The 22,820-nt window shown below is 32.3% G+C and overlaps 1 protein-coding gene and 1 long non-coding RNA gene across 7 annotated transcripts in view; both read right to left on the reverse strand.

The window, feature by feature from the left end:
• The window catches only part of LOC147841226 (uncharacterized), a 28,068-nt gene extending 10,185 nt beyond the window's left edge, over positions 1-17,883 (reverse strand). The window contains exons 1-2 of the long non-coding RNA XR_015506484.1: positions 17,648-17,883; positions 732-839 (exon numbers count right to left, since the gene is read on the reverse strand). This is a non-coding gene — a long non-coding RNA (uncharacterized LOC147841226). The remainder of the gene's footprint in view (positions 1-731; positions 840-17,647) is intronic.
• Positions 17,884-20,182: 2,299 nt separating this feature from the next.
• Positions 20,183-22,820, reverse strand: part of pkz (protein kinase containing Z-DNA binding domains) — a 10,521-nt gene continuing 7,883 nt past the window's right edge. For 5 of the 6 annotated variants that reach the window (XR_015505116.1, XR_015505115.1, XM_087277863.1 and 2 more), the window contains 3 exons: positions 22,420-22,521; positions 21,313-21,375; positions 20,183-21,236 (listed from right to left, as the gene is read on the reverse strand). Coding sequence is in view for 4 of the 6 variants with exons in the window: in XM_087277863.1 (XP_087133989.1) it covers positions 21,111-21,236; positions 21,313-21,375; positions 22,420-22,521 (291 nt within the window). In the remaining 2 variants the exon portion in view is untranslated. 6 annotated transcript variants of the gene reach the window in all.

Genomic DNA, 22,820 nt, shown 5'->3' on the forward strand with positions numbered 1-22,820 from the left:
CTAACCATTAAACCACCATGCCACCCTCCAAATTGACTTCCTTCTGAGGTATATGATTGGAAAATAAATTCCAGAATCAACCCTGCTGAAATGTGAGCGATCATGTTTGTGTTTTATATCTGAATCATTGTGTACAGAATATCTGATGAGTTTACATTGTTACAGAGGAACTTATGATTTAATATTAAGCATACTAGTGACGTATACTAAATTTCCACAGTAAGAAATGTAGTTTTTTTTGTCGCTCTTTAGTTTTAGTTTGCTTCAAAAACAAAACCGTTGTTCATTTTTTTTGTTTTACTTAGATTTGCGACACAAAAAACAGATGAAGGAAATCATTGAACTGTGAAAACATCCCGACACTCTCCCATGGAATATTTCTATTTTTAGAAATGTAAATTTCCTACAAACCACTGCAGTATAACGCATTAACAGAATGATAATTTCATAAAGGAGTCAAATATATTTATTTTGCAGAGAATTAAATGTAAGGAGATTGCTTTGTCCATTGTTTTTTAAAAATGTTTAATTGTACAGTTTGTATCTTTGTTAGCTTTTGCACTCATGTGACGGTATAAAGGACTTTTTTGTCCGACTTTGTTTTCTACATTAATAAAGGAGATATTCTCAAAAGTACACTCAGATTATTTGCATTATTTCAGTACTTCTGCACTACACAAACAATAAATATACTGTACTTTAAGCTCTTCATTTTACATTCATTCATTTACCTTCAGCTTGGTCCCTTTATTCTTCAGGGGTCGCCACAGCGGAATGAACCACCATCATATCCAGCATATGTTTTACACAGCGGATGCCCTTCCAGCTGCAACACAGTACTGGAAAACACACACACACACACACACACACTCAAACACTATGGCCAAATTTATTAATTCACTTATTCACTATATAGTTTATACTCTTATTCACTTATTCCCCTATATCGCATGTGTTTGGACTGTTGGGGAAACCGGAGCACCCGGAGGAAACCCACGCCAACACAGGGAGAACATGCAAACTCCACACAGAAACGCCAACTGACCCAACCGAGACTAGAATCAGCTAGCTTTTTGCTGTGAGGTGACAGTGCTAACCACTAAGCCACCGTGCTGCCCACTTATTTTTACAATATTAGTGTAATTATAGTTCGATCTGCTTCAATCTTTCGTTTTCACACTTGTACTTAGTCATTTTAGCGTAAACCTTAGATACTATTGGTTGGTTGTGCACCTTTTTTACCAACCAAGATGATTTGGTTATGGGTAAAACAAAGACCATACAAAAATAATTGGTATTAATTAATTAATTATTCATAAATCGTACAATACCAAATTAGTCGACATCATCTAACCCTTGCACTATTTGAATATCACTTGGGACTAAATTGGCCCATTTTAGTATATGAAAGTATAGTTTTAAGTGTACTATGAGGCCCGATCCCAATTCTACCCCTTAGCCCTTCCCCTTACCCCCACCCATCGTTTTGCACGTTCACGTGAAGGCGGTGGGGTGTCCCAATTCTCTTTAGCTTGAAGGTGTAGGGCTAAGGGGACCCTTTAAATCCCCTTTCTCCCCCAGTTTGATGCTCCCTTTGAACTGCAGCAGATCGGTTTGACCATGTCTACATGCACTGAGTTGCTGCCATGTGATTGGCTGATTAAAAAATGTGCATTAACGAGCAGTTAGACAGGTGTACCTAATAAAGTGGCCGGTGTGTGTATATGTATATATACAGGTATGTATACAGATAGGTGTACCTAATAAAGTGGCCAGAGTGTGTGTGTGTGTGTGTGTATGTATATCCAGGTATGTATACAGACAGGTGTACCTAATAAAGTGGCTGGTGTGTGTGTGTGTGTGTGTGTGTGTGTGTGTATATATAAATAAAAGTATACTTAACTAAGCTAATAAACAAGTCTAAGCCAAATACACAATGACCCAGTTTCACAAACAGCGCTTAGATTAAGCCAGGACTAAACCTTGGATAATTTAGGCTATTTAAGTCACATTTATAAAATGACTTTAGAAAGATATATTACTGCTGTGTACCTGGAGACAAAAAAAAATGACACTGACATATTTTAAGACATCTCCCTGCAAGTTATTTTGAGTTGAGACAGCTCAAACATGCAATTTAATCTTGACTAGCCTTAAACCTTGTTTGCGAAACCGAGGGTAAGACTTTTAGTATAAGTAGTATACTTACATGCAATATTACATAACTCAGAGAAGTACTAAAATTATAAACTGAAACGAAAGTATACTTTCTTATATCTGAGTTTAAAAGTAGTACACTAATATCACATTTAAATAATCTCCTTTTCATTACAGTTATATAATCAAAATGATAGAAGGTGATGTGGTTATCTAAAGTCTAATATTAGGAAGCAACTGCTCTTTACTATGGTAAACAACAGAAGTAATGTTGCCCCTGGTGATAATATAGTCATTCATATCTTTTTTTTTCTCTGTAGACACGTACTGTAGCTGCTCATCCAGTATAACAGAGTGTTGTTTTGTGTCTGATGCCTCCATTCATTCAGATGTACAACAGGGAGCTTGAGCTTACAGTGACGTGAATGTCAGATCTGGCCTGTGCCTATCTGCAGTAAGTAAATATAATGCAGCAGTTATGCATACACAAGTGGATATATTTTACATAACATCACTTGTGCATTTATATTAGCGATGAGTAACTGTTGTATAATATTGGCCTACAGGCAGGGGTGTAGCAGACATTTTATAAGTGGGAGGACAGCTGATTGAGATCCAAAAGTGTACGTTCGTATAATTAATGATCATCTGTTTCTAAATGATCTGTCTCTAAAAGTGAGGGGGACGTACCCACCCTACCTCCCGCCTCACACCGTCGCCCCCGGTTGTTACGCCCCTGCCTACAGCAGATTAGATTAGCAGAAAATCATGGTTTGCACATTACACCACTAATTCACAAAACAGATCCCCCAAAATATATGCATCGACTCATTTACGCACATACATTCATATCAAAGCAAGCAAAACTTCACAAACATCGCTGGATTAGTCGCATTAGAATTTGTCTGGATTTTTTGAAGTTATGGGAGCCTCATCAGCATATAATGGCAGATTACTAAAGTCAACAGATTGCATTAATAGAACTACAAATTTCTGTGTAAAAGTAAAGTGACATTCATTCATGTCATTTTTATCTCATTTTTTATTCACCAAGTGCGTCAAGTTCAAAAGTGTCTTTCCCCAGAGGAAAATGCAAAGAAGTCATAAATAAAAATGACATAAAAATATAAGCAAGGGCCTGAATTTAAGTTGACACGAATTTAACCCTTGTGCACTGTACAGATTAACCACCCTTTTGTTATGTTAGGGATGTAAACATCCACTAAATTAAAATTAAACGGCTGTAAAAATGCATCACATAAATATTATTTATATTTTTATATATATATATATATATATATATATATATATATATATATATATATATATATATATATATATATATATATATATATATATATTTTTTTTTTTTTTTTTATATATATATATTATTATAATAATATTTTTCTTATTGTTTTGCATAAATCTGTTAATCAGCCTCAGTCCTGATCAAAACTACTAAATGTTTTTAAAAATGACAGGATTTTAATTCTTTAAATGCTTAAGTTCACAAATGATATGACTGATTTAGTAGAAAAAACCCCCCACAAAATTACATACTCAATGTTTTTACGTTAAGTGGTTGTAAACAATTTATTTGGGCTGAATTTAAACAAACAAATTAAGTTGAACATTATTAAACTTAATTTGTTTGTCTAAATTCAACACAAATAAATTGTTTGCAACAGTTCTGCATGCAACACTTTTTTCAGTGTACTTTCAATATAAAAAGTAATTGTGGACTGCATTTTTTAACCTTTTAGCCAGTCTTGGTCATGTATGCATTGTTAGTTTTTGTGCAGTATAAAATTTTCATTTTATCTCTCTAATTTACTGTTGGTGTCTGGTCCGTGTATCATCCGTTCATTTGATTATTCCTTTTATTACGGAAAACGAAACATCAGAAAAACGATGAATATTTCGTTTTTCTGTTTATTCTGTTGGCAAAAAAAACGGAAACTCATCTGTTATTCTGCTTATTAACTTAAAACGAAATATTAAAACAAACACAAAACCAAAACGAAATAATGAGTCAAAAAATGGTCTGTGTACGGTCCGTGTACATTTTGTTCATTTGTTTTCCATTTTCAAACAGAATAAAGGAAATGGAGAAAACGCCCGTTTTTCCGTTTTTCTTTTGCTCACGAGAAAACGAAAAAACGAGATTTTGGCTGGATTTTCGTTTTTTGGTTTAGGGTAGGAAAACGGATAAACGACTATTAAATTCATTTTACACATGTAGGCGGTGCTGAAACGCCCACTTTCCTCTAATTGGTCAACCAAATCTGCGCTCGTGACGTCACCCTCAAAATAAAAGCCTTACACGCAGGCTTTTAATTAATATTATTTAATTATATATATAAACAAAGTTTACATATTCTATCATTTGAACCACACACAGTTAGCAGGCTTACATTCATTGCGTAAGTATAAATTAAATAAAAACGTAAATCAGCAGTATTCTTAGACATTTGTCATTAAAATAAGGTCATAGTTCACTGCCAAGCTTCTTGCTGCTGTGCACCTGATGCAGAGCAAAGAAAGCCATTTCTGAGCAGCACCTGGTTTACATGATTGTTTCAGAGCTATTGTAGGCCTAAATAATAGCCTACTCTGTATAAAATAATAATTTATTATTATTATTATTATTATTATTATTATTATTATTATTATTATTAGGCCTATTATTATTAGTATTGTTATTATTATTATTTACTTAGTTATTCAATGGTTGTAAGAACACATTGGACCCTGCATGGGGCGATAATAAATGGTACCATTTGTTTCTATTGGATTTTCTCCTATTTTAATTTAATATGCCTTTAGCCTATTGTAAATATTTATTTGATAATTATTACTTTTTTATTGCAAGGTCAAAGTAGGCCTGTCTTATTATTATTATTTTTTGTTATTATTTTGTCGTTGTTGTTGTTATTATTATTGTAGCAGGGACATAGCCACAGGTGTGGCAGAGTGTGCTGGTGCCACCCAAAGTGGCATCTTGCACCTGAAAATAGATGCCTTCGCGCTCAAGCGGGCGCAAAAAAAACTTGCACAGGCAAAAGTAATGATGAATGAAAAAAAACATTCTAATTATTTGTTAATAAAATAGTGCAACATTATTCTCAGTCAGTGTAGGCTGAAAAAATTAAGATCGCCAGCATTTCAAGGGTGGTTTTATTTTTAGTTCATTGCTGTGACGCGCTATATTTCACTAAGGCTGCATGAGACTGCGCATCTTGCTTATTTTCTCTATTTTACATACAGAACATATCATACAGTCCAGGTTCTACCGTTCTAGTGAGTGTGGGGCATTGCTTTACGGTGGTAAAGTGGATTATTTCTTGGCAAATTCATAATGATTCACTTTGTTTAGTAATAAATTTCATAGTTATAAAATAACTACATTTCAAGAATATGTTAACACTTTCAACTATTTAGGATTATTTATTGCATCAAAAGTAATTTCAAAGTAACATTAAATGTACGTATAAACTGCTTAATTTGTGTGTGTGTAAACACCCTAGATGCAAAAAGCTTATTTAGACCAGAATAGGCCTACTAAATGCAACGGTCAATGTATGTAAACTTATGACCTAAAATGTCTTAAATGACTAAATTTAAGTCTTTTTAAGTTTTTAAATAATTTAAGTTTAACATTTAAACTTTAAACTTCAAATTAACAGAGTATGGCAAATAAATTGTTTATTAAATGGAGGTCAGGTGTCTATCTTAATTATAATTATTAAATATTATGAAACTACAGTGGTGTATTGGAGAGTACGCACCTTTTAATTAATTAATTTTAAATAAGTGGTTTATCCTAAATAAAATGCAATGGGATCGGTGTGCAATGAATAGTTTGAAAACCCCTGGTTCAGACTAGACGAGCTAGCTGTCTGTGCGCTGCGCTAATAACTTGGCATTTGCTCTTTTCGGTGCTGCCAGATGCATTTATAGTGCATAAAAAATAAAAAAGGTAATTCGGTAAAGCGCGCGATGCGCGCAGAAATAAGCGCACTATAAGCATATGTCGAATTAAGTTCTCTTTTTCTTTAATCAAGACTTTTCCATTCGAGGAATTACAGTTATTAATAGCTTAGTCCTTATAAACGATCACACTGTAAAAAATTGCTGTTAAAAAACGGTCAGATTCTACGGTAAAATAATGTTTTTTCACTAAAACAGTAATATTCTGTTAAAAACAGTGCTTTCTGGGTAACATTTTTGTTTTTCGAGAAAGCAACCAACTGCAGAAAACTGTGAGCTAACCGAGTTCAGATTCGATGTTTTGAAGTCTGTGTTTGAAATCACACTTTGTGCCCTTGTTCACTATTTCATATACTAGTTAACTAATATAGTTCACCTGACAGTTTTAATGAACACTAATGAGTGAATTCAGACACTGATGAACACCTGCTGTTAATAATTACAATTACTGAAGAAAATAAACAAGAAATACAAACAGTGACTTGAGTTACAGCATTAAATAAAATAAAATAAAACAGCTTCAGTCTCAGCAGAGGATCATTAAACAACTCCACAAACAACAGCAGACACACTTATTACTGACTGATTTGACTTCCATACTATTCTCATTGAGATCCAACAGAAATTAAGGTGTTTTTTGTGTCACCGTAATGGAGTGAGGGGCTGATTTAGTTGGGCTATTCACCCTTGACCACACTTAAGAAGACTTTCCAACTGCTGTAATGCAGAGTTTACAAAACGTTTGTATTATAGCAATAAAGTTGGGAAGTCAATAAATAGAGAAATCTATTTGTCTGAAATAAGATCTGATAAATGTTTTGGTATAAATCTGGATGAAGGGCCTCATGCAATAGATTTTATGCTAAGTTGCAGGTATTAATTTAATTAATGAGAAGTGAAAACAGAAAAGATGCCTCCGTAATTACTTTACAGTTAAGAAATAACATACAAAAACAATTCAGTTATGACAAATACACACTCAGACCTCATGAATCTGACCTTGTATCTCAACAATGGTAACATCTCAAATGTTTCATGCTGCAATGCATGCTGGGAGTGGCACTGTAGAAATATCCCAGCATGCATTGCGGTATAAATAAATGTTGTATAATGGTCTAACGGTTTTCTTTATTTGTGTTTGATTCTGCTGTTGTTTATGTTTAGACTTTCAGTTGCCTGTTTGTGAGTTAAACTGTTAATTTTGTTAAATTTGTTTTCACCATTATTGAGGTTCATATGCTGATTATTGATGTCTCTTTGAGTGCGATTTACACCATAGAGCAGTGTTATTTTCCAAGATATTCTTAAAAACTTCCAGAAATCATTGCCATATATATACACATAATGTAAAACAATAGATTTAACTTTGAATAAGAGCAGTAAATTTTATTATACTAAATGAGAACAGACTCTGCCATTTAATAGCAACATGAACATCACCAGATCTTATTTAGGTTTTTGGCTGGCTTGCCACAACAAAGGAGCTTTTCAAACAAAGTGCTTAACAATTGCAGCAGCCAAGATATATAAATGTTAAAAATGACAGGGCTAAGAGCCCAACTAAAGCAAACTCTGTTCTCCATGATGGTGACGTAAAACTTTAACTTTTTCTCAAGAAGAACTTTAGTAAATGTTATACAAAAATACATGTATTAAGTAATAAGTGTAGCTGGTGATGATGTTTGTAGAGTTGTTTAATCATCCGCTGATCATTTAAATGATTTAATCATTTGTTGTTCTACAGGTTATTTCATTATAAAGCTGTGACTAAAGTTTTGTATGTTCTGTTCTTGTTTTTTCCCTTCAGTATTTCTTCATTTGTTCATTGTTAATCCTCAATTATCATTTAATTAGTCAGTTAATTAATGAATTTACTTCAGCTTTGCTCCATGTTTCTTGAACACTCAGTAGTGTGGACACTTCAATTAAAACTGAAGTATATGCTCTGGGGTTTAAAGGGTTAAAGGTGTGAGAGGTAAAAACACAGTGTAAAAATGTATTTTAACAGTAATATACTGTTAATTTACACAACGGAAGTAGACTGTAAAAAAACAGTATATTGCTGGCAACCACAGCTGCCAGTAGATTACTGTTAAATCAAGGAAAAAACAGTATTTTACTGTAAAACCTGAAGCTAATTTCTTCTGTCTGTCACCGTTGTGGAGGAGAGTAGAGCCAGTGTATGAGTTAAAGATGAACAATGAACTGCTGATGTTATTCTGCATGTTTCTCTATTTAAAGATAGCGGCTGTTTAGTTGCTGATGCAGTCAGAATCTCTCTGGTGATTCCAGATTTACATGTATGTGTGCTGTTGTGAAAAATAAGACATTAGAGTTAAACCGAACTTTTCTAATTAATTAAAACAAGTTATCATTATAAGTATGCTTCTAAGCATATATAGCACATTACTTCATAAACTCATTCAGCAGTTGACCAAGTTGAGGCAGTTGCTTTCAGTGAGCAAAATGAGTTCACTTGAGTATTGTGTAAATCAATGTAGTCCATGTATTTTTACAGCAACATACTGTAAAATAACAGTACATTGCTGGCAACTGCAGCTGCCAGTATTTTACTGTTTTTTAACGGGACAATTTTTAACAGTGCAGTTTATAAAATACAAAATTTACGGATCAAGCCTAATGAAGAATAAGAAGAATATGCAACGCATTATGATCCTTGAATGATCAGAGCGCATTTATATAAACTATATATTTTATATAATCCATAAATATTAAAAAACATTATACATTTAAAGTAATGGAACATTATATGTTATAAAATCTAAACTATTATTTAGGCTACAGTACAGGCTGTTCAGCGCGTGCGTCAAAGAAAAGACTTGACACAATCTCTATAAAAACTTGTTGTTTTATTTACAATATCTAAAGGGATATAAAACATCTAACATGCATCTCCATTCTCAACGAGTTTCTGTGTTCTGCATCCTTCACAGACCGAGGTCTCATTCCGAGGTAATCTGTAAATATTCTCATTTGGTTCTGGCACATTCTTGATTAAAAGTGAAACTGACCGGTGCAACGGATGATTTGTCATCTAGAGTGACTACAGTTATAATACACGTTATGGAACTATTTCACTTTAATTTCATATTATTATTTTATTAAACAAACAAACCAGTTTTTGTTTTGGCTCTGCATGCAGCGTATTGGATCTTTGAAGCATTGCACTTCAAATGTTATTCCTTTTTTTTTTTGTTGTATTTTTAATATTTTTAATTATACAACACAAAATTGGTTCTAAACAGATACATTTTCCTATAGGCTATGATGAAGTGTATATTTTTGTTCACACAGGTCCTATACAAAACTGTGTGGATGGATGATTTGTTTCTCCGTGAAAATCACTCATTTAATAAGCAAAACAGGCCAAAATGTTGTTTAGCTTGCGTCAAACTGGATGGACAATTTACAAACATATTGAATACAAAGGCTGGTTATTTTATGCAATGAGGGACAATAGGCCTATTACAAATTAAAGAAAATTATTTGCATATTAAAACGAAAATATATAATACAACAACAGATCCTACCTCATAAGAAATGACTTTAGATAATGTAAATAAGCATCAAGGTTTTTTTTTTGAGATTGTGTGTCTAATTCAGTAGTGTAGTGCGTTCGCGTGGGTTTTCTCCGGGTGCTCCGGTTTTCCCCACAGTAAAAAGACATGCGGTACAGGTGAATTGGGTAGGCTAAATTGTCCGTACTGTATAAGTGTGTGTGTATGTGTGGATGTTTTCCAGAGATGGGTTGTGGCTGGAAGGGCATCCGCTGCATAAAAACTTGCTAAATAAGTTGGCGGTTCATTCCGCTGTGGCGACCCCAGATTAATAAAGGGACTAAGCCGACAAGAAAATGAATGAATAATGTGCAATACTAATTTAAAATACGTGTCACTAACCTTATATGTGAAATAGCAGGGCCGCTGTAGCACTTTCTCAAGAAGAGCAAATGTCAAATTATTAGCGCAACGCACATGTAGCGAGCTTATCTGTTTGTCGGAACTACTAGACACAATTTTTTTAACAACTATAATGTGTTTAATTAGTTAATTTGAAATTTATTTCATTATTCCAGCAATACTTGTTGAGTGAAAGAATGCGCTAGAAATATGCATTGCGGCTCCCTTTATTGTACAGGCTTTTTGCACTTAAACATTTTTAGGTTCGGCTCTCGAATTAGTAAGGTTATGAGTAAATGTTATTTAAAATATTTAAAGCCTGCCATCTAGCCTACAATAACAGCAAATTTAATAATAAAAAAAAAATAATAAGACAGGCCTACTTTGGCGTTGCAATAAAATAGTATTAATTATCAAATAAATAATTACAATATATAATTAAAATAGGAAGAAATAAATGAAAACAAATGGTACCCTTTGTTTTTATAGCAGGGCCCAAAGTGTTCTTATTCTGGTAACAACTATTAAACAGAAAAAAAAACACACCAAACAATAAAAACACTAGTAACTGATAATAATAATAATAATAATAATAATAATAATAATAATAATAATAATAATTATTATTATTATTTATTATTATTATTATTATTATTATTATTATTATAAAGCCCTTGCTCTGAAACAATCATGCAAACCAGGTGCTCCTCGGAAATGGCTATCTTTGCTCTGCATCAGGTGCACAGCAGCAAGAAGATTGGCAGTGAACTATGACCTTATTTTAATGACAAATGTCTAAGAATACTGCTGATTTACGTTTTTATTTAATTTATACTTACGCAATGAATGTAAGCCTGCTAACTGTGTGTGGTTCAAATGATAGAATATGTAAACTTTGTTTATATATATAATTAAATAATATTAATTAAAAGCCTGGACCGTGTACATTTTGTTCATTTGTTTTCCATTTTCAAACAGAATAAAGGAAATGGAGAAAACGCCCGTTTTTCCGTTTTTCTTTTGCTCACGAGAAAACGAAAAAACGAGATTTTGACTGGATTTTCGTTTTTTGGTTTAGGGTAGGAAAACGGATAAACGACTATTAAATTCATTTTACACATGTAGGCGGTGCTGAAACGCCCACTTTCCTCTAATTGGTCAACCAAATCTGCGCTCGTGACGTCACCCTCAAAATAAAAGCCTTACACGCAGGCTTTTAATTATTATTATTTAATTATATATTAACTAAGTTTACATATTCTATCATTTGAACCACACACAGTTAGCAGGCTTACATTCATTGCGTATGTACAAATTAAATAAAAACGTAAATCAGCAGTATTCTTAGACATTTGTCATTAAAATAAGGTCATAGTTCACTGCCAAGCTTCTTGCTGCTGTGCACCTGATGCAGAGCAAAGATAGCCATTTCCGAGGAGCACCTGGTTTGCATGATTGTTTCAGAGCAAGGGCTTTATAATAATAATAATAATAATAATAATAATAATTATTATTATTATTATTATTATTATTATTATTATTATTATTATTATTATTATCAGTTACTAGTGTTTTTATTGTTTGGTGTGTTTTTTTTCTTTCTTTTTAATAGTTGTTAGCAGAACCAGAATAAGAACACTTTGGGCCCTGCTATAAAAACAAAGGGTACCATTTGTTTTCATTTATTTCTTCCTATTTTAATTATATATTGTAATTATTTATTTGATAATTAATACTATTTTATTGCAACGCCAAAGTAGGCCTGTCTTATTATTTTTTTATTATTAAATTTGCTGTTATTGTAGGCTAGATGGCAGGCTTTAAATATTTTAAATAACATTTACTCATAACCTTACTAATTCGAGAGCCGAACCTAAAAAAGTTTAAGTGCAATAAGCCTGTACAATAAAGGGAGCCGCAATGCATATTTCTAGCGCATTCTTTCACTCAACAAGTATTGCTGGAATAATGAAATAAATTTCAAATTAACTAATTAAACACATTATAGTTGTTAAAAAAATTGTGTCTAGTAGTTCCGACAAACAGATGAGCTCGCTACATGTGCGTTGCGCTAATAATTTGACATTTGCTCTTCTTGAGAAAGTGCTACAGCGGCCCTGCTATTTCACATATAAGGTTAGTGATACGTATTTTAAATTAGTATTGCACATTATTCATTCATTTTCTTGTCGGCTTAGTCCCTTTATTAATCTGGGGTCGCCACAGCGGAATGAACCACCAACTTATTTAGCAAGTTTTTATGCAGCGGATGCCCTTCCAGCCACAACCCATCTCTGGAAAACATCCACACATACACACACACTTATACAGTACGGACAATTTAGGTAGGCTAATTCACCTGTACCGCATGTCTTTGGACTGTGGGGAAAACCGGAGCACCCTGAGGAAACCCACGCGAACGCACTACACTACTGAATTAGACACACAATCTCAAAAAAAACCTTGATGCTTATTTACATTATCTAAAGTCATTTCTTACGAGGTAGGATCTGTTGTTGTATTATATAGCCTATTTTCGTTTTAATATGCAAATAATTTTCTTTAATTTGTAATAGGCCTATTGTCCCTCATTGCATAAAATAACCAGCCTTTGTATTCAATATGTTTGTAAATTGTCCATCCAGTTTGACGCAAGCTAAACAACATTTTGGCCTGTTTTGCTTATTAAATGAGTGATTTTCAAGGAGAAACAAATCATCCATCCACACAGTTTTGTATAGGACCTGTGTGAACAAAAATATACACTTCATCAAAGCCTATAGGAAAATGTATCTGTTTAGAACCAATTTTGTGTTGTATAATTAAAAATATTAAAAATACAATAAAAAAAAAGGAATAACATTTGAAGTGCAATGCTTCAAAGATCCAATACGCTGCATGCAGAGCCAAAACAAAAACTGGTTTGTTTGTTTAATAAAATAATAATATGAAATTAAAGTGAAATCGTTCCATAACCTGTATTATAACTGTAGTCACCCTAGATGACAAATCATCCGTTGCGCCGGTCAGTTTCACCTTTAATCAAGAATGTGCCAGAACCAAATGAGAATATTTACAGATTACCTCGGAATGAGACCTCGGTCTGTGAAGGATGCAGAACACAGAAACTCGTTGAGAATGGAGATGCATGTTAGATGTTTTATATCCCTTTAGATATTGTAAATAAACAACAAGTTTTTATAGAGGTTGTGTCATGTCTTTTCTTTGACGCACGCGATGAACAGCCCCGAAAAGGCGCCTTTATTTAGCCTGTAGCCTAAATAATAGTTTAGATTTTATAACATATAATGTTCCATTACTTTAAATGTATAATGTTTTTTTAATATTATTGATTATATCAAATATACAGTTTATATAAATGCGCTCTGATCATTCAAGGATCATAATGCGTTGCATATTCTTCTTATTCTTCATTAGGCTTGATCCGTAAATTGTGTATTTTATAAACTGATCGTTTATAAGGACTAAGCTATTAATAACTGTAATTCCTCGAATGGAAAAGTCTTGATTAAAGAAAAAGAGAACTTAATTCGACATATGCATATAGTGCGCTTATTTCTGCGAGCATCGCGCGCTTTACCGAATTACCTTTTTTATTTTTTATGCACTATAAATGCATCTGGCAGCACCGAAAAGAGCAAATGCCAAGTTATTAGCGCAGCGCACAGACAGCTAGCTCGTCTAGTCTGAACCAGGGGTTTTCAAACTATTCATTGCACACCGATCCCATTGCATTTTATTTAGGATAAACCACTTATTTAAAATTAATTAATTAAAAGGTGCGTACTCTCCAATACACCACTGTAGTTTCATAATATTTAATAATTATAATTAAGATAGACACCTGACCTCCATTTAATAAACAATTTATTTGCCATACTCTGTTAATTTGAAGTTTAAAGTTTAAATGTTAAACTTAAATTATTTAAAAACTTAAAAAGACTTAAATTTAGTCATTTAAGACATTTTAGGTCATAAGTTTACATACATTGACCGTTGCATTTAGTAGGCCTATTCTGGTCTAAATAAGCTTTTTGCATCTAGGGTGTTTACACACACACAAATTAAGCAGTTTATACGTACATTTAATGTTACTTTGAAATTACTTTTGATGCAATAAATAATCCTAAATAGTTGAAAGTGTTAACATATTCTTGAAATGTAGTTATTTTATAACTATGAAATTTATTACTAAACAAAGTGAATCATTATGAATTTGCCAAGAAATAATCCACTTTACCACTGTAAAGCAATGCCCCACACTCACTAGAACGGTAGAACCTGGACTGTATGATATGTTCTGTATGTAAAATAGAGAAAATAAGCAAGATGCGCAGTCTCATGCAGCCTTAGTGAAATATAGCGCGTCACAGCAATGAACTAAAAATAAAACCACCCTTGAAATGCTGGCGATCTTAATTTTTTCAGCCTACGCTGACTGAGAATAATGTTGCACTATTTTATTAACAAATAATTAGAATGTTTTTTTTCATTCATCATTACTTTTGCCTGTGCAAGTTTTTTGCGCCCGCTTGAGCGCGAAGGCATCTATTTTCAGGTGCAAGATGCCACTTTGGGTGGCACCAGCACACTCTGCCACACCTGTGGCTATGTCCCTGCTACAATAATAATAACAACAACAACGACAAAATAATAACAAAAAATAATAATAATAAGACAGGCCTACTTTGACGTTGCAATAAAAAAGTATTAATTATCAAATAAATATTTACAATAGGCTAAAGGCATATATTAAATTAAAATAGGAGAAAATCCAATAGAAACAAATGGTACCATTTATTATAGCCCCATGCAGGGTCCAATGTGTTCTTACAACCATTGAATAACTAAGTAAATAATAATAATAATAATAATAATAATAATAATAAATTATTATTTTTACAGAGTAGGCTATTATTTAGGCCTACAATAGCTCTGAAACAATCATGTAAACCAGGTGCTGCTCGGAAATGGCTTTCTTTGCTCAGCATCAGGTGCACAGCAGCAAGAAGCTTGGCAGTGAACTATGACCTTATTTTAATGTTTTATTTATTTTATATATATTTATTTTATTTTATTTAAATGTCTAAGAATACTGCTGATTTACGTTTTTATTTAATTTATACATACGCAATGAATGTAAGCCTGCTAACTGTGTGTGGTTCAAATGATAGAATATGTAAACTTAGTTAATATATAATTAAATAATAATAATTAAAAGCCTGCGTGTAAGGCTTTTATTTTGAGGGTGACGTCACGAGCGCAGATTTGGTTGACCAATTAAAGGAAAGTGGGCGTTTCAGCACCGCCTACATGTGTAAAATGAATTTTAAAGTCGTTTATCCGTTTTCCTACCCTAAAACAAAAAACGAAAATCCAGTCAAAATCTCGTTTTTTCGTTTTCTCGTGAGCAAAAGAAAAACGGAAAAACAGCCGTTTTCTCCATTTCCTTTATTCCGTTTGAAAATGGAAAACAAATGAACAAAATGTACACGGACCGTACACAGACCATTTTTTGACTCATTATTTCGTTTTGGTTTTGTGTTTGTTTTAATATTTCGTTTTAAGTTAATAAGCAGAATAACAGATGAGTTTCCGTTTTTTCTGCCAACAGAATAAACAGAAAAACGAAATATTCATCGTTTTTCTGATGTTTCGTTTTCCGTAATAAAAGGAATAATCAAATGAACGGATGATACACGGACCGTGTCTGTTTTTGCCGCATTGACTTTCATTATAACCACATTTCTTGATTTCAAAGTCATGACAGCATATAATCATGCCTTCTTGATTGTTGGTGGTTTTCTCTGTTGGGAAAAGGTAAAATGTGTAATTATTACTGTTGACAATCAGTCGGCAGCGTTAGCCCTTTAGATAGGCCTGTGCTTAAAAAAAACTTAGTTTCTGGATTTATATGGAGTATGAGAGCAAATTAAAGTGGGTATACTGTACCTAACAAAAGGGTGGTAAATTACACTCAGTGTATTGTTGAGGTTTTTTTTTTTTTTTAATCAAAGCATTTTCCCAAAATATGTGTCAAAATAAGATTTGTCACCAAAAAAACAATCTGCTAACTGAAACAGAAAAAAGTTGTGGCCAAATTAAGCCTCAAACTCACCCCCAGGCCTGTAGCAAGGGGGGTCAGATATTCGTCCAGAGTTTGTCCCACATAAACTCATTTGTATTTTGACTGCTATGCCATCATGAATAGTAAAAATAACCCATTTATTTTTATTGATATGTGATGTAATGAATTTGTGTTTTAAAAATAAATATTTGTCATATTTCTTTACTCTTAATATTTCGGAAACATTTTAGCACATCAAAATGTGTGGTTATGATGACCATCCAACAAGCTAATTTAGCTGAAAATAGTGGATAAAATGTCTCCTAAATTTAGTATTGAAATCTTGTAATTAAATAGAAAATTGGGTGAATGTCTGCAAAAAGGTCAGTTAAAAAAAAAAAGAATTTGTAATTTTTTATTTACATCTGCGGCTACTGTCTTTTTATTTTTATTTTTTTATTTATTTATTATTATTATTATTTTTTGTTAATGACCGCTGCTGTCACTGAATGTTCTGTTCTGTAAAACGTTTCAATGTATAAAAATAAAGTTCAAAAAAAAAAAAAAAAAGAAAAAGAAAAAAAAGAACCGGCCCTTTCCCCGGGCTAGGTCTGACCCCAGAGTGGATGAAAACATCCCCAACAGCACACAATGGTTAAACATACGCAGGCTGACAGACAAATATGAAATTAATTTACTCGCCTCCCTAATGATACGTTCCTCAGTATGTATTCGCTGTTGCTCTATGCTATTGCTCAAAGAAAAGTAAAAGCTTATATTTATAGGGTTTTTTCACATTTATTTTCTCCACTGTTTTACTGACATCTTAGAATTATTAGTGCATTTAAACTGAATATTTAACCAATTTATTTACTTTTGATAACGTATAAACAACAAAGAATATCTAGTGTTATATGGATTATATATATCTGAATATCTAGTAAAGTAAAAAAAATAATAATAACCTTTTTCTACATTTTTAAGTCCAAAAATTAATGAAAAAAATTATCACCGTTTGCTTTTTATCCTTACGAAGTCTTGGGGTTGCTGTAATTTAAACATGACTGAATAGATTATCAAAAGTTATTTATCGAATGGGTGACATACTCTGTTGACCAAGCTGCGCATGCGCAAACAAAAACATCAGCGAGGTAACAGCGACACCTGGTGGACTTAGAATCACATCGCTCTTTGACTTAGTAGACGAACTACTAATTAATTTAAACACACATTAACAAACACTTCAATATTTTAGCACTTCTATACATTTTATGACATCAAACCGCTAGCTTTGTGATAGTCCGAGCTAAATTCTCATTATAGTTTTGTCACACGGGATGTAAACAAATAGCTAACGTAATTAGCTTAAAGAGGATTGTTTGCTTATTATATAAAAAATGTTAACTCTGAAATATTTGAGAATGAAGCTGACTATTTTAGAATGATATAAACCATATTTTACCACAGAATTCACAATTATTGAATGACTTACCGCGACGTGTGTTATTCGGGTTATTCCCCCTTTTATAAAGCCACTTCCGGTTGAATTTAAGATGAAAGTGTGTTTTTTGTGTGGTTTATTAATAAGCTGCCAGTATTTACGTGCATAGACAAATAGTTATATGTTATCAAAATAAAGCATTGCAAGACAAATATTAATAGTATTGTTAAGAATTTCTTTAAATAAATTTAACGACCCACAGCAAAATTTCTCTGGTCCACACAATCAGCTTGGCCTGGCCCACATACCTCAGGGAATTACGGTACATGACTGGATCAAGTTTGCCTTGCAGACAAAGGGTCAAACATTGAGTCTCAGTCATGTTATGACTGGCCTGAACTGGGCCAGATATGGCACATGTTTGGACTGAAAGCTGGACTTGGTGTGTCATGACTGCAGTGAAATTGATATAAAACCCATTTTGCACTTTAGGCAGGTCAAAACCTGCAAAAAATATACATAAATATGCAAATAAATAAATAAATCCACAAATTCATGCCTAAATAAAGCAATAAATAAATATGCAAATTAATAAATTAATAAATCCACAAATTCCTGCATATATAAAACAATAAATAAATAAATACGCAAATAATTAAATAAATCCACAAATTCCTGCATAAATAATACAATAAATAAATATGCAAATAAATAAATAAATCCACAAATTCCTGCATAAATAAAACAATAAATAAATAAATATGCAAATAAATAAATAAGTAAATAAATCCACAAATTCCTGCATAAATAAAACAACAAATAAATTAATACGCAAATAAATTAATAAATCCACAAATTCCTGCATATATAAACAATAAAAAAATAAATATGCAAATAAATAAATCCACAAACTCCAGCATAAAAAAAACAAATAAATACGCAAATAAATGAATAAATAAGTAAATAAACCCACAAATTCCAGCATAAATAAAACTATAAATAAATATGCAAATAAATAAATTAATAAATCCACAAATTTCTGCATGTATAAAACAATAAATAACTATCCAAAGAAATAAATTAATTAAATCCACAAATTCCTGCATATATAAAACAATAATTAAATATGCAAAATAATTATTAATTAATAAATCCACAAATTCCTGCATAAATAATACAATAAATAAATATGCAAATAAATAAATAAGTAAATAAATCCACAAATTCCTGCATAAATAAAACAAATAAATACGCAAATAAATTAATAAATCCACAAATACCTGCATATATAAACAATAAATAAATAAATATGCAAATAAATAAATACACAAACTCCTGCATAAATAAAACAACAAATAAATACGCAAATAAATGAATAATGAATAAACCCACAATTTCCTGCATAAATAAAAATATAAATAAATATGCAAATAAATAAATTAATAAATCCACAAATTCCTGCATATATAAAACAATAAATAAATATCCAAACAAATTAATTTAATTCACAAATTCCTGCATATTAAACAATAATTAATAATTCTGAAAATAAATAGAATACACATAAAAACACAACATTTCTACATAAACATTATTCCCCCAACATCCTTGTAATTAGTTTAATTATTAATCTGCCCGTACTATTAGTTATTTATGTATTTACTTATGCATGAATTTGTGTTTGTGCGTGTGTGCGTATATGTATATATACATGTATATATGTATGTATGTATGTGTATGTGTGTGTGTGTGTGTGTATATATATATATATATATATATATATATATATATATATATATATATATATATATATATATATATATATATATAAATCAATCAATCAGAAAATCAGAAAAAAATTATATCAATAAAAAAACTGGCTTTGAGATTTGGTTCATAATAATAGAATTTGTAAAATAATAATTTTGCTAATAAAACTTATGCAATGAAGGTTAAATTCAGTTATTTTGCAACATACAATAAACAATATATTTAAAAAACAAACAATTAAATCTTGATTGTTTCCTGGATTAAAATGAAGGCGTTAGAATATGCAAACAGAAAGATGGAAATTACTTTGTGTGTTACAATATTTCTTTACCCAAAAAAAGTATTTTAAATTTGGGTCAGGATAGGCCAAACTTAAGTGGCCCACTTATTCATTTTTAACATTTGGGCCAAACACTACATTTGATATCTGGCCCATGTCTTGTGTGCCACCGTAAAGACTAATGTTTGGCCCACATGCTGTATTCCAGTGAACGCCTGCTGTGCCAGCTCAATGCCAAGTCTGGGCCAGAATTATCGAGAGGGTGCTCGCTGCAGAGCCATTTGAGGAGAGGTGAGCTCCAGAGAGGGGGAGCATGAGCTCTCGCTCCTCCTCCTGTAAGCTGTTTTAATGCGTACACCAACCCCACCTCTAACCCTACCCCCAGTGACATCACTCATAGAAGAAGTGCAAAAAAGGTGGAGCTCAAGCTTAAGCTCCCCCTCTCTGGAGCTCACCTCTCCTCAAATGGCTCTGCAGCGAGCACCACTTGGAATTATCTGCTACCTGGGCAGTATGATGAGGGCATTAATAACACATTTTTATGTCCATTCTTTCTTTATTCCACCCAGCATATACAGTACATTCGTCAATAAAAAGGTCCACTTGAGCAGCAAAGTTCCCAGCAGCAGACATTAAACAATATTGCATTTATTGTAAACCAAACCAACCACCCCTGGAGAAGTTTTATATGTATTATATTAATGTAATAAAATACATTTATTTTCCCAGAGATGGGTTGCGGCTGGAAGGGCATCCGCTGCGTAAAACATGTGCTGGATAAGTTGGCGGTTCATTCCGCTGTGGCGACCCCGGATTAATAAAGGGACTGAGCTGACAAGAAAATGAATAAATGAATGAAAATACATTTATATTCAGACACCGTTTCAGAAATGTTGTGAAACTACATTCAATTTTAGACTTGTAAAATATTTAAACAAAATAGACCTTTGAAACATTTGAAATTCATGATTTAAAAAATATATATATAATAAATCTGAATATTATGCTTATATTTAATTTAATATGACCAAATACTAATTGAACGATTTATATTATCATCTAATTACACATCATTACATCAGGGGTCTTTTATATGCAATATACATCAACATCCTCCTTTAAAAGACATCCAACCTAAAACGTAAATGAAATGCATTTAATTCAGTGTTGGTGTTTATCCCATTTATACTTGTTTGTCATTGTTTAGTCATGAAGAACACTTTAATAAGTTTGAATAAAGATAATTTAATATATATATATTTTTTAAATATCTTATTTATTATTTTATGCATTAAATTTTTATTTTTTTTGCAAACTTTTCCATGGACCACCTGATATTATTCTGCTGCCCAGTTTGCAAATCCCAGCATTAAACAGTTCATTAAACCATGAATAAACCAGTAAAATCCTTAAAAGTGCTCTGCAGAAAACCATTATCATCCGACCAAACAGACAACAAAAGAGTCAGATAGTTTTCTGACTCAAGCTGTTCTGATGCAAAGAGAAAAACGTCTCCAGATTTAGTCTGATGTCTTTAGCGTGCGGCCTGTCCTCTGGTGTCACGGACAGCATCTTCTCTATGAATTTATTCTAAACAAAAAAACAAAACAGAATTACAGACTGAACTCAATCCAAACAACCTTTACTTGAAAATCAAACGTCTTACTTCAGCTGTATATCTCTCACAAAACTGGTCAGGAAGCTTTTGATTTCTCAAATTTGTCCAGATCTGCAATGTCAAAAATCAAGAATTATTCAGTCAATTATTAAAAAATAATATAGGTAGTGCTGGGCAAAAATCAATCACATCCAAAATAAAAGTTTGTGTTGACATAATTTAAATGTGTAAACTGTGTTTTTTTATGTTTTATAAATATTGTTTTGTATATATTTTGGGGTTTGGTTTTCCATGCTGCCCCTAGCAAGATGCAACCCTGGGTGATCGTCCATCTTGCCCATGCCTAATTTCACCACTGTATATATACCAGTGTGTATGTATATATATATATATCATTATATATATTAATTTTCTTTTTGGCTTATACCCTTTATTAATCTGGGGTCGCCACAGCGGAATGATCTGCCAACTTATCCAGCATATGTTCCACACAGCGGACGCCCTTTCAGCTGCAACCCATCACTGGGAAACATCCATACACACTCATACACTACAGACAATTTAGCCTACCCAATTCACCTGTACCACATGTCTTTGGACTGTGATTGGCTGATTAGAAATTTGCGTTAACAAGCAGTTGAAAAGGTGTACCTAATAAAGTGGCCGGTAAATGTGTTTTTATATATATATATATATATATATATATATATATATATATATATATCTATATATATATATATATATATATATATATCAACCTTTTCAACTGCTTGTTAACGCAAATTTCTAATCAGCCAATCACATGGCAGCAACAATGGATTTAGGCATGTAGACATAGGCTGTTTCTCAACTCCAAGAATGCAGAGAACGGACTTGCGTTCTTGTGAAGACAAGGGTGCTCCGCTTTTCCCCCACAGTCCAAAGACATGTGGTACAGGTGAATTGGGTAGGCTAAATTGTCTGTAGTGTATGAGTGTGTATGGATGTTTCCCAGTGATGGGTTGCAGCTGAAAGGGCGTCCGCTGTGTGGAACATATGCTGGATAAGTTGGTGGTTCATTCCGCTGTGGCGACCCCAGATTAATAAAGGGTATAAGCCAAAAAGAAAATGAATGAATGAATGAATGAATGACATTATAAATGAAACAATACTGACCTCTGCTCTCTCCATCCCAGAAGATATTTTCCACAGCATTTCAAACCACATCAGTCCAAGGGGAAAAATGTCTGTCTTTTCATCGTAATTCCTCAGATTTTCCTACAAAAAAAGATTTCATTTATTCTACTTATTTACTTTATTCATTAAAATTATTTATTTGATTAATTTCATATCAGTTTTATTTTAATTAAACATTTTTATCCACTCAAAAAATGACATCTATAAAAAGCTACTTATTTAAAATAAGCTGAAGCGACACAATTCTTGAGTTTTTTTGGGGGGGAGAACTTATCTTGTTTTACATTAAATCCATTTAAATTGGTAAAAACTAGTAAGTTAATAATAACTTAATTCCTTCATGTTCTCTTAACACAGATTGATTGTGTGGAACCCGGCAT

This window comes from Danio rerio, chromosome 13 (assembly GCF_052040795.2).
Source record: "Danio rerio strain M-AB ecotype USA chromosome 13, GRCz13ab, whole genome shotgun sequence".
Lineage (NCBI taxonomy): Eukaryota > Metazoa > Chordata > Actinopteri > Cypriniformes > Danionidae > Danio > Danio rerio.